General features: G+C 52.5%; 1 protein-coding gene across 14 annotated transcripts in view; it reads right to left on the reverse strand.

Moving 5' to 3' along the window:
* Positions 1-17,656, reverse strand: part of AMBRA1 (autophagy and beclin 1 regulator 1) — a 164,470-nt gene that overhangs the window by 1,695 nt on the left and 145,119 nt on the right. For 13 of the 14 annotated variants that reach the window (XM_040639028.1, XM_040639032.1, XM_040639035.1 and 10 more), the window contains 3 exons: positions 13,367-13,506; positions 6,606-6,698; positions 5,111-5,304 (listed from right to left, as the gene is read on the reverse strand). In XM_040639028.1, the coding sequence (XP_040494962.1) occupies positions 5,111-5,304; positions 6,606-6,698; positions 13,367-13,506 (427 nt within the window). Of the gene's footprint in view, positions 1-4,109; positions 4,211-5,110; positions 5,305-6,605; positions 6,699-13,366; positions 13,507-17,656 lie in introns of all 14 variants that reach the window. The other variant, XM_040639038.1, reaches the window with a different exon arrangement.

A 17,656-nucleotide genomic window follows, 5' to 3' on the forward strand; every position in this document is an offset into this window, starting at 1 on the left:
AGAGAATCAGACACTTGAAAGCTAGACAAGACTCCCCAGAGGGTCATAATTCCCATTTCTCTTCTATTGGTGGGGAAACTGAGGCTGAGGATGGCACAAGGTGGAGAAGGCCACTCAGCCAGTTAAGAGGCAGAGCTGGACAAGAAGGCAGGCATTTGGCTTCGACCCTTCCGGCACAAGTGGCAGGCTAGTCACTACATGAACGAACGTGGCCAGGGTGGACACAGATGGCTTGCTTTGTTTGCCCTCTCCCTGACCGGGTACCTGGGGGACCCGGCCCAGAGAGAGGGCGTGCTGCCTGGTCTGTGGAAAGAGAGGGCAACCCACAGCGTGTGGCCCAAAGGCAAATAGTCCACTCTGCCTCGTTTCAAAGCTGTGCTGTCTTCTCTCAGTGTTATTCTGTTTACTTCCTAAAAGCCCACGAGGAAGACTAGATTTTTAACTGTTCCCTAGAAGGCATTCTGTCTCCTCTCTTCGTCTTTCCAAAACCACCAGCTTTCCCAAGCTGTTTCCCATTTACCGTTCTCCTTGGGTTGGGCTGGATGCCTGATACCTTCATCCTTCCCTGGAGACAGCCAACTGCCCAGGCCTGAGGCTTCAGCCCACATCTTCAGGTAGGGAAGAGAAGGTTCTGTTCCTTCCCCAAAGGCCTGGCCATTCCCACTCCCCTTGTGTGGGAGCAGAGGCGGCTCTGGCTCAAATCCGTTCTGCACTCACTAGCTGTGTGACCTTGGACAAGTCCCTTAACATCCACCTTGCACGGTGCCGGGCCGAGGAAATGGGATAATGGGCACGGTGGGCACTTGGTGGCGGCTATGGTGATTAACCTGGGGTCTAGGAGTGGGGTTCCGTCCTGAGGGCCCCTCCCTCTGCCTGTACTCAGTTCCCTGGCTGCCCCAAGCCAGTGGGCAACTACAATCAAGGCCCCCAGGCTGCCAGGGCTGGCACTACCTATCAATTTATTTCCTTCAGCTACTTGCTGGCCAGTTTGGGATTTTGCAGATTTGGGGGCGCTGATGGTGAGGGTTTTTCTTTTTTTGGATACTTATTGTCAACAGCTATTTTTGTAAGACTTTTTTTGCTCCCTCCCTGTCCAGTCCCTTTTCTCTGCTTGCCTTGTTAGAGCTGGATTTCCAGCCAGCCAGTTTCACAGCTTCGCGTGTCTAAGGCCCCATTAGATCTTTCCCTCCTTGTTAGTGCCCAGCAGCCCCAGGCCATGGGCCTTCGTCAGGCGGTTCTCTTCAGCGCTAAGCAGTGGGGACTCCACCTGAATTGTCACTTGCCTGCGGCTTGCTTTTCTCCCCTTTTCTCCCCATCAATGCTACCCATTCACCCCCACCCCCTAAGGCGGCTGCCCTTCCCTGTTTCCCCCTCAGATAGCTCAGTGCCAACTCCCAGGGCAGAAGAAAAGACTCCAAAGGGCTCTCAGCACTTCTCTCAGGGGGGCAAAGCCTTCTAATAGTGGGGCCGAGGGTAAGAGGAAAGGTCAACTAGGGCCTCAGTGCCAGCACAGCTTCCACCCTGTGAGCCCCGGGGACCTCTCTGAGCTCGCCGCCACCCCCGCTGCTTTCCAAGAACTCTGCACACTGAGGCCCCCCCCCCAGCTGGGTCTGGGATGTGCGGGGGGCTGGCCCGAGGCCTGCTGGCATCGGAGCTCATTGCGTTGGGCTCTGTGCCTAATGAACTATCAGCTCTTTTCACAAAAGCTCACTTCCAGGGGCAGGACAGGGCTGCCTTGGGGCCCTATGGGCGGTGCCACAGCCAGGTCCTCCGGGAGGCCCTCCTGCCCGTTCCAGCTGCACCCGTGGCTCTGGCCTCTGCCACCTCTCACCCCGACTGTGGCTGTATTTCTTGACTGGTCTTCTTGCTTCTTACCTCTTCCCTTTCCACCCAGCCTCCATGCTGCTACTATTACCATTCTAATTAAGCTCAGATTTGCTGAGTTGTAATTAAGTCCATAATCCGTCTAAAACCCATAGCTCTAAGAGTCCTCAAAGTTGTCAAGACTCCTTAGCCTGACATTTAAGGGCCCTCTCTGGTAAGGTCCTTGCCACTTCCCTGACCATCCTCCCTTCCTGCACCAATAACCTTACCAAAGCCAACGGGGCACACTGTGTGCCTGCCTGCCCCTGCTCACACACGCTGGGGACACCCTGGGAATGTCAAGGTCAATGTAAATACCATCCCTCCCACCTGGCCTTCTGTGGACCTCAGCCGGGAGTGGCTGCTCCCTTCGAGCCCTCGCAGTGCCCCATCCGTCCGTGCGATTATCTGTGGCTGGGGTATCTCCCTCCTGGGCTGGAAGTCCCCAAAGGTCTCAGAGTAAGTTTTATTTATCTTTCGGTCTGGTGTCTAATGCATGGTCTTGCACTTGGTGTCTGTCACATGAATGTGTGGCTGAATTAAAGGGCTCCCAGGCTGATTACAGGTGCTCCAGACTAAGGTAGTGTGTGAAACCTGGTCACATGTCACCCCTCTGCTGTTAGAGAAGTACTTAAGCATTTGTCTCCTTTCTGGACTTGCTTTTGAAGGAAGAGACAATGGCTTCATCTCTGAATCTGCTTCTCTCTGCAATACCTTTGGATTCATGGTACCTTATGACTGATACCGTGTTAGGCAAGTGCTCAAAAGAGACTAGACGGAAGAAGTTAAACTTATTCCCATGGACGGCTTCCTCACACAGCTGTGAGCTGTGCTTCTCTCTCGGGGACTCCAAGCCAAGGCTAAGAGCCACTGGAGGCACTGGCACATTTTTCAAGAAGAAAACACACTGGAGCCTGTGGGAAGAGGCAGCTGTGGCCAGGGATTCAAGCTATTAGCTCTAGGAGCAGGGGTGGCCACAGAGGTTAATTCTGCTGTCTCCTTCCCTAGTAAGAGCCTTTATCTTTGAAAAATGGGAAACTGAGTTAGTGTTGACAGGACATCTTTTCCTTGGCAAGTTCTAAGGTGCTTTCTGGATGCAGAGGCTAGGATGGGATCAGCAAGTTCCCATAATGCCCTGTAACTACATTTAATTCTGGGGCTTTCACTGCCCAGAAGAGGGAAGCCAGGCTGAGTGGGAGGAGGATATGCCCTTCCTGCCCTCAGGGGACACTCCAGCCTTCTAGCCCCTCGCCTTCCACATTTGCTTTTTCTCTGGCACAGGGCCCAGGCTACGGCGGCAGGGCTCTCATCTTCACCAGACAAGAAGAGGCCCAAGCAACCTTTCTCCAGGGTCAGAGACAGAGAGGAGTGCGGTGCAGCCAAGCTCAGGGGTAGGCCTTTGCCTTCACTCAATCCATTCATTCTACGAACTTCCTGAGTGCCTACTGTATGCCGGGCAGGCACTGTATCAGTGTGGGGAGCAAACAGCGAGCCCACGGAACGCTCCCTTCCTTTTCTGAGAGACGGGGTAGGGAAGCTTTGAAGGTGGCCAAGCTAAAAAGCGCACACTTGCAAACTCCCCCTGTGGAGGGCTCTTCCTGGAAGTCCTGGGAAGAGCTGAAGAGACTTTAATACAATTTTTATAGAGTCAGAAAATGAAGAGTAGCCTGGAAACCCTTCTGTGCTGACGGGGAAAGGGCTAAGGGAGGCGCAGCCCCAGAACGTGAATTAGTCAGGCGGAGCCGTTTCCCCCACTAATCCATCCGGGCCTCTGGTGTGTATGGGTGCGCAGGTGGTACCCGCCCTGGCCCCACCTTCTAGCTAAGCCCAGGAGAAGGGTCAGCCAAGTGAAAGGAGGGAGGGGTCAGAGTGGAGGTGGCGGTGTGCAGAGCTGGGACACCTGCCTGCCAGATGAGGAAGGTGGGCCAGAGAGCACGTCTGCGCCCAAGGAGATTCTTGCTTCCTGGTCCCCTGCCTTGCTACCGGAGTGGCGGGAGTGGCTGGTGGTCCAGTGCGATAAGCACCTGAGAACAAGGCTCTGGCACCAGGAGAGATGACGCTGGCCAGTGACATACCTCCCCACAACCCACGCCTTTCCCCTTCTATGTGAGGGGCTCTCTGAAAGGGACCGCGATGCTGAGAAAGCCTGGGGTCCAGAGCTCGAGGCAGAGGTCCCAGGGCCCCAGGCAGATGCAGCAAGCGACCCGAGCCCACTCTGCCCGCGCTCCAGTGCCAGACGGCTATACCTGCTGAAGAGCGCCTCCGGCCTCTGAAGAGTTCGCCCTCCGCCACCTGCTCTGCTCTGCGGCCAGGAGACAGGAAGGGAGTGAGGTGCTGGTCTCTGTAACTGGCCAGAACCAACAAAGAGGCATGGGCCTCAGACGGGGCCGCGGCCTGGGCCACAGACCAAAAAAAGGACTCAACTTTTAAAAAATCTCCAGCTGTGGTGGTGACAGCGGCCACTGTGTTGGGGGATGGGGTTACTCTGCCTCCCGCACACCACAGCTCTTGAGCAAATGGCTCAACACAGACCTAAAGCAGGTGTGTCTGGCTTGTCTGAAGCTCCGACCAGCAAGGGGCTGGGACGGCGGGGGTAAGGAGAGTGACTGAGTGAGAACAACCTGCTTAACACAGCTGCCGACAGACTCCAAAGTGGCTCGAGCTCTGCCGCTGGGAAGTGCTAATTGGTTCTCAGAAGTGCGAGGCCAGCACAGAGCCGGGGCTGAGGCTGGCTGAGCTGCACCTGCCGGAGGTGAAGGAAGGCCTGGTGGTGTGCCGGCTGCAGCCGGAATGGAAGGAGCCGCGGGTGTCGTCGCGGCTTGACAAGCTACCCTGCGGGCTGGTCCTGGAAGCCCAGGCCTGGCGTGCTTGTCCCCAGAACAAGAGCCTGCAGCATGGAGTCTCTCTTGCAGTCTTTTCCATCTAGGCCACTTCCTACGTGCTCTCTCTGGAAGAACAGCCTGGGTCCTCCAAGTTTTATAGAAGAGAGGTCAGGGGACTTGGTGGGAGCTGAGCAGAGCTGTAAGAGCAGCTCAGCCTGCTGGAAACAGTGACCCAGATCAGGGAAATGCTGTTCCTGCCTGAGGAGGCTCCTCACGCCACCAGGAAACATTCCCCAGGCAGGTAAGAGGGTGCTCCTTCGGAGAGGGGAGGGCCCTGTCTCAGCACCACCTGTCTCTATGAAGGGACCGGGAGGGGTCAGATGACCCCCAGTCCTATTTCCCCTCTAGAATTATGTGACTCTTACCTTCACCAGGACCCGAAGCTGCTGTCCCTGGCTCTTGTATCTCCCTCTCCGTCTGTGTTTCGGCATTCTGCAGCTGAAGGGCCAGAGTTTGGGTGCCCTGAGATGTCACGGAGGTGGTGGGGTTCCGGGGCTGCAGCCCAATTGCATTCATCAGACCCATGTCTCTGTCTGTCCTCCATGTAGCTCTGCTGGTTCTAGGGAGAGAAAGGCAGACGGAAGTCAGGCACGGCTTGGGACAGCACACCTCACAGAGTTCCACTTGTTCCCCATCAATCCTCAGGGCACAGCTCCCTGGATCAGAGCCTGCAGGCTCAAAAGACAAGCCCTATGCTCCTGCAGCTCTCCGCCCCCCCCCCCCCCCCCGATGGCAGGTAACTCCTCCAGATCAGGCCAAGCTTGGGGACAATGAGAGGAGGCTGCAGAACCACCCGATTCTGCAAACCAGCTAGTTCCGTCACTCCCTTAGGCAGTGAGTGTCCTTTTGGGGAGGTAGAGGTGGCTGACCTTATGACTCTTACTTACATTCAGGAAGCCACCAGCTGACATCTGTGGGACAAAGGGTGAGCAGCAGCAGAAGGACCTTTCCTCTGTTAGCTTTCTTCCTTCTAACTATATGCCGACAACATTCAGTTTAAATTCTTGGCATTTTCCCTGGATCTCCACTTTAGAGGAAAAGCCCTTCTGGGCTCCTTCAGGGCCTTCCTGCAGCAGACCCTTGAAGGTAGGCAGCACAAGCTGACCTATGAGTAAGGCCCAGGCCCAAAGCTAGCACCCCTCTTCCCTTGGGCATTTCCCAGGCACTGACCCCTTGGGATAGTGAGAGCTGGCAGCAGAGGGAACCCAGGACTTCCATGACAGGCACCAGCCACTCATTTCTAGCTGCTTCTGGGGACTGTTCCTCTAGCTGTGCCCTGTAATTCCTCTAGGAAGCAGTGATTGCCTGAGGTGTACTACTGACCCAGCACTTTCTGTCAGAATGTTTCAGTCTACATTAATAAATTAAGTGATAAGAGGGTCAGTACCAGGTTTCTACTCTCTAACTGAACCCTGGGGAGGGTCTGTCTCTGGGCTACAGCTCTGAGCAACTTGGTCCCCGAGGCCCTGGCCACCTGCCGCACTGTCCACAGATTCTCCTTAGGCCATGAGCACACTTCCTAGAGACAGCACCCTGCCTAGTGCTCTGTCTTCCCCACCCCACCCCGGGGTGCCCAGACACACGGCCAGGATGGGAAAGGGCCACAGGATGTCCTAGTTTGTTCTCAATCAAGACTCTAAGAGCAGAGGTTTTATTCTCCTTCTTAGTCATAGAATCCTTTTCTCAAATGAAGCTGCAAAAGCTCTCAATGCATGAAGCAGATCAAAGAGGAGCCGCTGTGGCTGGGGGGAGGCGCCCAGAGAGCCCAGAGCAGTCTGAGGGCACTGCTTGAGAGCCCATCTGAACAGGAAGAAGGGGACAGGCCTCCAGCAGCTGTGCCCTCCTCCTTCCCAAACTCACCCCGGCCTTTCACTGCTCCTGCTGCCGGAGTGGACCGTGAAGACAGTCTCGTTGAGCTGGTCCCAGTAGTACTCAACACCAGAGTTTAAGGCCCTGGAAATCCATTGGGAAAGGTGGAGGAGAAAAGGTGGAGAACATTAGAGGGAGAATGGCCAGAACTCCTCACACCTCCTGGGCTTTGTGGACTGTGGCCCGGCAGCCCCCTGTAGTCTCTCATGGGGCTGAGCTGAGAGCAGGCCTAGAGATTCCCACCAGGATGCTTAGTACTGGAGCAATGCAGATGACTCTCCAACAGCCCAACTATCTGTAGTGGTGGGTTTTTAGCCTCTTTCTTCGTCTGAACAATGCCTAACCAGCTCCTCCTTGGGCCTAAGAGATAGCTGAAAAACAGCCAGCCCATACGTGAACAGTGGGCTGAGTGTTCTGCAGACACAAAGAAAGGAGCTAAGATGGCAACTGAGAGGTGGGGAGGCCCTGGAGAGACAGGGTGCTACAGACAGCCCTGCCTAAAGTATGGGCTTCATGCTCCAAAACGGAGAAAGTGCAGGCTCTTGCCACTGGGTCTTCCCTGCTGCCGTGGGGTAGGAAGATAGGAAAATGAGGCCCCTTACCATTCTATCTGTCCAGTTCTCCCGCTGCCAACCTTGCCCTGCTTCCTCCTTTCCCTGTAATGGACCATCAGGCCATTTCTTCGAATCTCACATGGGCACCACTACCAGAAGGGAAGCAGTAGCTTCTCATGTTTCTACAGTGACCTGCCACCCCGGGCAGCAGTCCTGTTACACAGACTGCTTTGCTTTCAAGAACTCCTTCTTGGAAGAGGTGTTACCTAGCAGTCACCGTGGTTGAGCGTGGGGTGCTGTTAGTGAAGGTGGGGACAGGAGATGGGCAAGACGTGTCTGAGCCCATCAGAACTCTGGTGTCCCTGGGGCACCTGGCCAGCTCCGTCGCAGAGCACGTGACTCTTGACCTCGGGGTCGTGAGTTTGAGGCCCACGTTGGGCACAGACCTCACTTAAAAACAAAAAGAAAACTGGGGTCCTTTTGGAGACTGTTAAGAGATATTAAAAACAACCGGCTCTTCTCCTAAATGGGATGGGGCGTGCACCCGTGCTTGAAGAGCTGTGCCACGGACCGAACTGTATCCCCCTCCCCCAGCGTGACTGCAGCTGGAGAGAGGGTCTTTAGGAGGTAATTAAGGTTAAATGAGGCCGTAAGGGTGGGGCTCTAACCCAAAAGGACTGAGGCTTTGTAAGAGGAGTAAGCAAGTGGGGCACCTGGCTGGCTCAGTCAGTGGGGCGTGCAACTCCTAATCTTGGGGTTGTAAAGTGTGAGCCCCATGTTGGATGTAGAGATTATTTAAAAACAAAATCTCAGAAAGAAGAAGAAGAGTAAGAAAGAGATCTCTTTCTTCACCATGTGAGGACACAGTGAGAAGACAGCCCTCACCAGAACCCCACCCTGCCGGCTGCTGCTCTCAGACTTCCAGCCTCCTGAACTGTGAGGATGTAAATTTCCGTTGGTTAGGACCCCCGTCTGTGGTGTTCTGCAATGGCTGCCCGAGCTAAGACAAGCTCTGACAAAAGCCAACTCTTCTACCTAGAGGTCTTGGCCATCTTCCTTTAATGGCAGAACTTCTTCAACAAAGAGCAGAGAACTCAAAGCCAGTGGGTCACGAGGAAAAGGCCAGCTGTAGGGGGAGCGATATCGGGATTAGCCAGGATGGGCACCTGACAGGGCCTGGATGACGAGGGGCCATGTGTCAGGAGGCCATGCTACTGCAGGTGAGAGGGAACAGGCCTAGCCAGAGCCCCTCATCTGTCTCTCGAGGGTCATGAAGATTCTGGGGACTGGGCTTCACCTGAGGGAGCCGCAGCCAAATGCAGGTGCTCTTCCTTCCCTGCTCTGGTCTAACTGCTCTTGGCTATGCCGGGGGCCCGCAGGGCTGGGAATTTGGTGTGATCTTCTTCAGACCATCCTTTAAAAAGGAGCAGCTCCTTCCTCTTCAGAGCATTCAGCTATTTTTGTGGGTGTTGTCTGAGAAGAGCAGCGGCACTGCAGGGCACGGGTGAAAGGAGAGGACCTTTCACGAGGGAAGAGGCAAATGGCCAGAGAGCGACAGCAGAGGCCTCCAAAAACAAAGCCATCACTGCAGCTTTTGCTGAGCAAATCCTGGCTGCATGAGGCCCCATATGAAGCCAGCTGCCAGGGAGCCTCTGATTTACAAACTTGTCAAGATTTATTGACAGGTGGCAGTACCATCTGGGGCCCTGCCAAATCCTTCCTCTGTAATTCCTGCTAGCCAGGGCTGGTTAGTGACAACAAACTGTCCACACTAGACCTACACTGAGCCATGCACTGCACGACCAGGAACCTTCCTTCTGGTCTCAGAAGACAGGCCACCTGAAGGCCCACTCTCTGGGCTGGGACTGTCAGTGTGATGCTGATGGTCAAAGGGTCCCCTCAAACACTTTCCACCTGGCAGCATGCATCGTCAGCTCAGAGCTGCAGAGTTGGGACATTCAGTGATGAGGTCGACGGCCAAGCCAAAAGAGACAACGGAGACTGGCAGATGTGCTGCTCCAGCCGCCCCATCCTTTCTGCCCCCCACCAGCAAGTCTACGGGAGCCCGGACCTGCTCTACTTTCTGCAGTCAGAGCAGCCTGACTACAACAAGCTCATATTTTTGAAAGTTTGATTAAAATTCTAGGTACTGGACCAAGGATCAGAGCTGAAGACACCCTCCCTACTGAAACTCCAAGCCTTCAATAGCCAGTATCACTGATTTCCGTCTACAAGCTGAAGAATGCTCTCAACCATCTCCTTTCTCCTTGGGTCTTAGTAAGGATCAGTGAGTCACCATTGGCTCCAGGTTCTTCCTGGAAGTCAGGCAAACACACAAAGGGATGAGGAAGCAGGGAAAGCCCGAGCACGGTCAGCCTTTTCAAAGGGACTGACTTCCCCTTCATCCCGGTCTTCCTTCAGCAGCATCTGTAAGTTGTGCTTCTGGGCTGGGCTCAGTGACTCCCTCACAGGTGGGACCTTCTGGGCTCCCTGAACATAGCTAGGAGCCGGCCTGGCTTTCTCAGTGGCGACCACACTCTCATGCAGATTATGGCTCTGAACTCAACTTTTTTTTTAAGATTTTATTTTTAAGTAATCTCTACACCCAACATGGGGCTCAAATTCACAACCCCGAGATCAAGAGCTGCACGCTCCACTGACTCAGCCAGGCAGGCGCCCCTGAACTTCTAGGGAATATTGCCTTTGAGAACATTCTTCTTTCATCTATCACTTACATGGCTGTCTCTTTGGAAAGAAGGACAGGCATTTAGCCCCGCTGTCTCTGCAACGCGGGAAAAAGTTGGCACCTGGCTCTTGTGGGACAGCCGCAAAGATGAAGTCTCTGTAGCTCCCCTTTTGATTCAGGGGTGTGCCTTTACCTTCCTTGGTCAGTGATGCTTGACTGCAATCACTGTTTACAGCGGTAGCTTCCTCTTAAGGGAGAGAGCCGGGGCCTTGTCAGGGGTCCCACACTCAGCCGGGGGGCCAGACGCCCCACAGTCCTGGCCTAGTTTCTTCTGGCATGAGTCCCTCAATTCTGTCTTCAGAGCTGACTGTGTGAAGCGGTGGTCTTCCCAGCAACACCTCCCCCCCATTTGTATGGCTGATCTATGAAGCCGGAAGTGAGCAAGCACCCCCTCACATCAATCTGGTACTTCACTCCCACTATGGTTATCGGTGGGGGTGTTGGCTGGGCTGGCAGTCAGCCAGAGGCACAGCAGCAGCTTGGGAGGAGTGGCGGGTGGGGGAGCAAAGCCAAGGAGAAAGGAGTGCCTCACTGCTAGGAAGGGTGGGGTGACCGGGCTATCAGCCACCCTAATGGCTCCATACATGGGCTACGAGGCCAGTTGTTCATCTCTTCACCTGTCATCAGAATTTCTTGCCCTGGAGCAATGGGAGTATTTCCTGAGGCCTTGTTCTACTGTCAATGGGGTTTTAGTGCCACCAAGAGATGCCCAACGGGCTTGTGACCTCTGTCTTTGTGCTTGGAGAGAGTGTGGAAGCTATGACAATGGAGGAGAAATCAAGAGGCAGACTGAGGGCACAAAGCGGGTGCCACTGCCTGTGTCTGTGGACAAAGGCAGACAACCACCTGTTCCAGAGGGAGGGCTGTAACCCCGGCCTGGCCGGCCGGCTGCCGTGCCCTGGGGAACAGGTGTGCCGGAGCTCTGTCACAAGGGGAAGGGCGCTGAGCCTCAGGCAGCTGCCCACCGGAGAGGCGACAATCCCGAGCTCCTACTGCCCTATTCGTTTGTTCTCCTTGTTCTAGGCCAGAGACCGACCACAGACTGTTCAAAAGACGTGAACATTCTCGCTTCTCCTCTCTCATTTCCCTCTGTGTCAATCACCTGGCCCGCTGACATGCCTCAAAGTGATCTAGAGCTGCATTCTTCACCTGCGGTCTTAAGGGAGCTATGAAAAGAGCGTATATGGTTTCCATCAGAATTTTACAGTTATTCATGATAGAAAAAAGGTTAAAAAACCAACTGTAGGAAAGAGCTCAAAACTGGTAAGTCAGGAAGCCTAATTCTGCCACTGATCCTTTGGGAGGCCTGGGTGAGTCTTCCCGTCTTTACCTGAATACTGAAGCCAAATACCACAGATATGAAGGGGACTGAGAAGCGGAGAAGCTCTGAACAACTTACGACAAAGTCATGTCTGTCTTAATTTATATAGTTCCCTCAAATATATAGCCCTAAGACATGGGGCATTTGCCAGAATGACCCAAGAATTCAAGAGAAACAGCAACCCCACACAGGCCGGCCAAGCTAGCTCTCTCTCGGGCCAACACACCTTGGGGTGAGGTGGGCCACTGTTCGTGGCGTCCAATGCTAGTGCCCCCTTGCTCGGTGAGGAAGAGGCCTGGGTTCCTGCAGCTACACTCCCCAGGCAGTCCAGCATGGCTCCAGCCTGCTGATGCTGGATGTTGAAGACAACATGTGGGGAGAAAAGAGAGAAGAGAGGCCAAAGCCAGCTTCATGTTTGGCTGAGGTGTCTGTGACTCACACCAAGTGTAGAGGCCGGGGTTACAGACATAAAAGCCTTTGTGGGACCACAACGAACTGGAGGTAGAGATCCTGCCTCTGTCAGAGCAGGTCACTCTTACAAGGCTAGGGGTTGGGAGTTTGGCTGGAGCTACAGATAAGACAATAACGTTGAGGAGGGATGTCTTGGAGAGACAGGGAAAGAAAGGCCTGTGACTACAGTGTTGGTTAAGAATGAAATTATGGTCCAGAATTCTGTGCCAGTTTTGGAAAAGATGCCATCAGAGGCCTCTTATGAACTCCTAAGAGGGTGAGATAAGATAATCAGTCTCATGTGCTCTGGGGAAAAAGAAAGAGTTCAGAGCAGACTGACCCCAGGACTATGGTCAGGCCAGGGGGAGGCAGAAATGGACGGATCCCACACCAGGACTAACAGTGGCACAGTCATCAAAGAGGCAGGTTTGCTTCTGGAAAGGCACTGAGGAGCTAGTGAGAGGGGCCCTCTGGACACAGAGCCTGAGGAGAGTGCGGCTGACAGAACCGCAGTCTCTGACGGCAGCCTCTCTTTGGGAAGGGCTCCAAAAATGCAGGATAGAATGAAAGAGCTGCCCTTAGAATTGGGTTTCCTTTCTCCTGAGCCACTGACCCAGCTCAGCTGACAAGAGCTCAGTCACCAGTCACCTACCAGGCACCAGAACTGACCCAAATACACACCCTAGGAAAAATCACCAAAGGCCCCATCAAAAGGCAACGCAGACACTTCCAATAGCTAAAGACCCTACCAGACCAGTCACACCATGCTCTGTGATCTGCAGAACACCCCTGGAGAAGACTCCACACCAAGTGAAGGACAGCATTAGGACGGCCTGGAGGCAGAAGTGGCATTTAGTCGGCTGGAAGCCTGCGGCGGCCCACGCAGCAATCAGCCTGATCCTCACTGAAGCACAGAGCTTCACGCACCCCACCTGGCTGGGTCTGGAAATTGATGACAGACCTGGCTGACTCCCAGGGTCTCCAGTGAAAGAACAGACCTCTATCCTCCAAAACACCAGGGGAAGGGGCAGGGGTGTCATCAGAACCTATGACAGAAGTCCTTTGGTTCCCTGTCCCCACCCACCCATTACTTCCAGACCAGATAATAAGCATTTTGATTTTAAATGGAGCTTTTCAATCTGCCTTCACTGTTATGAAGCGCAAGCAGAAAGGAAAACAGGCAGGACACAGAGCCAGGCTGCTAGAGATCAGTGGCCTGACAAATTAGGGCTTTAACAATACTCTATTTCCAATTTTATTTCTTAAGTTATGTCTGTGGCATTTACACAAACCCAAGACCACCTGTTGAATTTTTCAAAAAGCGTTTGGAAAAGAACCTTTGATATCTATGCTTTTGCCTGCAGGGAAACTTTACTATCACTAGGGAACCAGGGAACAAGAGAAAACAAAGGAAAAAAATACTGCCTTAGATTTAAGAAGACATAACAACTAAACCAGGCTTTTGAAGATTTCTGGGACGGAGAGCTAACCCTAGCAACCCTAAGTGAATAGGGCCCTTTATGGAGTGATGCAGAGAATGAGGCAAGTTCTAGCAGAACTTCGATTTCCCATCTACAAGACCCCACCTCACGGCCAGACCCACAGATGATGCCAATTACTCCCGTCCTCAGCCTGGATGACCCCCTCCCGCCCATGCTGCCACCCACCCTGGGCCACTCACTCTGGTCGGCAGATCACCAGGTCTCCTTTGTTGGTACCATAGGCCAGCCCAAGCCCTGGCTCGGGCAGCCAACGGGCAGAGTTGATGCTGACATGTCTCCGCTGGTCGGCAGGCATGGGGTAAAGGACGTTGAAAACTCTCTGGGTGGGGGAAAAAAGAGGGAAGAAAAGAGAATTCGAGGAGAAACAATTTGTTACCGAGAATAACAAAGTCCCTTTTATGGCTGGAAGCAAGTTAACGACAGGGAGGAAAAAAGGCCTCTTACACATACTGGCAAACCTGGGGTAGCAGGGGGAGGCTGGGCCCTCTTACTTTAGGAGGAAGGCTAGAACTCTCTCGAGCAAGACTAGGGGCACACTTGGACTTTTTCTGCAGGAAGCTTGCTCATGCTCTCCTTACAGCCTTTTAGCTCTTTTTATTTCATGGTTTTAAGGCAGCCCTCTGGAAAGGCAGTCAGAACTCCACTCACCAGGAAGGCCTGCCCCTAACTTTCCCCTGACCAGACAAACCAGTGAGAGCCAACCTCAACTGGGAGTCCTGTTACCATGGAAATCACAGCTCTCACAGCAATGGGGAATTGAAGGTGATAGGGGGGCGGGAGGGGGTGATAACACCAGAGAACATTCTTAATTCATCTAATTAAAAGCAATGTTAAAACTGCTATTGTTAAGGAAACCTAAAAGGTGCACTGAGATGTAGGAAGCAGGGGAGAGGGGGCTCGTGAACACATAGGTACGTGATTCCTTTCTAGCTTATATAAATCACCATTAAATAGATCGTTTCCATTTCTCCAAGGGAGAGAGTCCCCTTTCAATAGTTGGCTTATTTCCAAAGCTACTGTTTTCTCAGGAGGCAGCTTAGCTGTGGCTAGGGTTTGAATCAGAGGTGAAAGAGAGTCTCCAATCTCTCTGGCCACTGAGCTGCACAATATTCCACAGCAACTTTAGTCAGAGACAGGGGCAGGGCAGTGGGAGAATGAGGGATGGGGACTTTCTTTCGAGTTAGAAAGCCCTGGGTTGGAGTCCTGACATCACTTCTCTAGAATAGCGACTTTTCCAGATCTCAGTTTAAAAAGAGACAGCACTTGGGGCAGCTCCGTGGCTCAGTCAGTTAAGCATCTGACTCTTGATCTCAGCTCAAGGTCGTGAGGTCAAGCCCCACACTAGGCTCCACTTTGGGCATGGAGCCTACTTAAAAAAAAAGAGACACACACCAACATCCAAATAATTGGAGAGATGAAAAGACATGATGTGTAGAAAACGCCTGGCACAGTGCAAGCTCATAGATGGTAACTGTCACGATCATTATTAGGAATCTGCATCTGGGGCTTCAAAAAAGGTCATTAGGATCTATGAAAAGCATGAAACCAAGAATCTATAAATTGGAGTTTTAGTCAATGTTTTCCCTTTCAGCCTCTTCAGGTTTTAATCTATAAAACAGGGATGAACTACATCTGCCTTTCCCTGCCCCCCAATGAAGGAAAAAAAATGGAAGACCACATGAGATGTGGTTTAGAAAGTAATACTCAAAAATGAATTTAGGGCGGTATAATAATTATTACTTTTCAAATTATCCTGATGAGAGATGTAAAGAAAAAAGAAAAAAAGAAAAGAAAAAAAAGGAAGTACAAATTGAGCTAAGGGGTCTGCTGCACGTACACAAATGGCGTGATAAGGCCCGGATGTGGGAATGCTTGTTCACGTGTCTTGGGTGTCTACCTGAAAGGCCTGCACCAGGACGGGCTCTAAACGGAGAGGAGAGCAAACAGCACAAGTACTCAACATACTGACACATACACAGAGAATCCTGTTGTGAAGAATCTCCCAGGCTTTGTGGTGCTGACAAATGTGCCCGGGCCACCAGTGGCACCCTGCCAGAACGGCCCTGCTATGGTCCTGAGGTTGAATGGATCTCTTACAAATAAGGAATTGGCTCTGTTTTGAGGCGTAAGACTGCCCCATGGCTGCTACTTTAAGAACCTCCTATACCCTCCCTTTCTGACTCAACTCCAAATGTAAGAATGAGCAAGAGTCTTTGGTCTAACTGAGGAGACTACTAAAAAAGAGCCCAGTGGAGTTTAGGAATGTCTAAACTAGTCATGTACAACCTGGCTGCTTGGGCGTCGGATCGTCTCTTCCCTGCCTAGACGTATCTGGGAGGCACCTTCAACCCACGGCTACGACTGCTACTCTCTACCAGCCTCAAAGACTCTCCATGAAATGGCAATATCTGCCTTTGCCCTGTGCACCTAATCAACCCTTTTCCTTCAAATCGGGGGACGGGGTGTGGTGCCTTCCCAGAAATCAATGATTTCTGTCTCTATAGGTTATATGGTTAAATATGAGTTAGTAGATACACTCAGAGAACAAAATGGCTGGGATCTAACCACTGTGACTAGGATCACTGACTTTTTAATTTTCCTTCGCCCCAAGGGTAGGTGGCAGTGGTGGGACACCCAGGGTTGAGGGATGTATTAATCTCAGGGGGTTGGACGAGGGGAGCTTTGGTTTTGGCCTGTGGCAGCGCTACAAAGCTTCACAAGGGGGTCTCACCTAAAGTCACAATGATTCATAACTGCAGGGAGCTGGGCGGAGAAAGCAGCCTTGCAAGAAGGGGGATAACACCGATAGTAAAGCAGATGCTTTAAGGTTGTACCGAGTTTTTTGATGGAGGTCTCAAAGAAAAGCTAAGAGAACTCTCCTAGAAATGTTCCAGACCAGTAAAGAAGCAAATGAACCTCTCACATGTCACAAATTTATCTTTTACAGTTGCTGCAGAGGAATTAACAAGCAAATACTGTGAATTTGCTTCTAAGTACCAGAACCTACTCTGGAGACAAAACCCTCAAGAGACCAGTATGACGGATGATCCAGCTCTGGTGAGGCAAGGTCAGATGGACTGGGGGGAGGTCATTAAAGGCTGAGACCCCCATACCCTGCCGCACAGACATTCACAAGCTCCATGGCTATAGTAGTCATGGGGCATCGATTTGTCCTCAGACTATGGCAGTCCCCCTGGTCCCCGAACCCTGTCAAGGCCTTAAACACCGTTGAAAGGGCAACTCCCAAGTGCCCATCTCTTCCAACGTTTAGGTATTAGACTAAATCCTGCTTTGTGGCAGGAAGCCAGAAAATGCCACGTGAGGATCAGCAGCCTCCAGGACTCCTGATAAGCACTTGCTTGCTTATCACACTATAATGTGGGGGTGGGAAGGAGGGAGGAGACAGCAAAACATATGGGGGGGGTGGGTAATGAGAGCACAGAGGATGTGGGATAGGTAGGACTCAGATTTACAGCCCTGAGTGGCCATCCAGTCCAATACTTCTGATTTCACACATGCCTGAAACTAAAGGAGCCCGGGGGAATGAGAAGCTGGCCCATTTTCAGAACCACCCAGAGATGTAGTTTCTACTCCATTCTCTGGCTGGAACTCTCAAAGCACCCTCACTGAGGGGGGTATACTCCTCACAATTAGTCAGCCCCTGCGACAAGAAAAGGATCTGCTCAACTAGTTTCCCAATGCGGCAGGAGGTTCGGTAGCTCTGGCTACTCCCACACCATTTAGGGTTTTGGGCAGCAGTCTTTCCGACCCAGCGGCTTGGGGAGCAGCTCTGGTTCTGTAATTTCAAGGTTCATCGGCACTGACAAGACAGAAGATCTGAGATCGTGTTAAGGGACAGCTCTGTCCTTCCCTAAAAGGCACCCCAAATATATCTCAAGTAAAGGTTTCCTTAACACTCGTCAAGGACAAAGCTGGGTGGCCTGCCAAAAACCCTTCTTTCCTTCTTCCCCATGAAGCTGTACCACCACGTTCCATGACACTGGAGGATGGTTCTCGGGACCTGGAGACCCTTTGTGGGGCTGGATGTAAAACCCAGCTGCTGATTCGTGTTGACAGAGTCCTGGTTTCACCTGTCTCGGCTTCAGCTGCTACCTGGTAGATGACAAATGCTCACAGCAACCCCCCTCCCCAAGCAGACTGTTCTCATTTCTGTCTAACATCTAGGAAAGGAATTGGAATCAATATGCTAGAAGGAGAGTCAGTGCAGTCTCAGCACGTCACCAGGGAATGAGTCAGGTCGCCGAGATCTTTACGGTTCCAAGGGAGTGGGAGAAGATAATGCTTCTTCTACTTCTGGGATCCAAGACCATCTCTTGTACTCCTTGCCCTTCCATCCCTCAAACTCTAACAGCAAGTAGGAGCAAAAGAAAACAGTTCCCACACCAAAACTAAAGGGGTCTTGTTTCTTGTTTAGAGGTGGACAGGAAATGAATGAGAGGCCGCCAGAG

This window comes from Ursus maritimus, unplaced genomic scaffold (assembly GCF_017311325.1).
Source record: "Ursus maritimus isolate PB19 unplaced genomic scaffold, ASM1731132v1 scaffold_23, whole genome shotgun sequence".
NCBI lineage: Eukaryota > Metazoa > Chordata > Mammalia > Carnivora > Ursidae > Ursus > Ursus maritimus.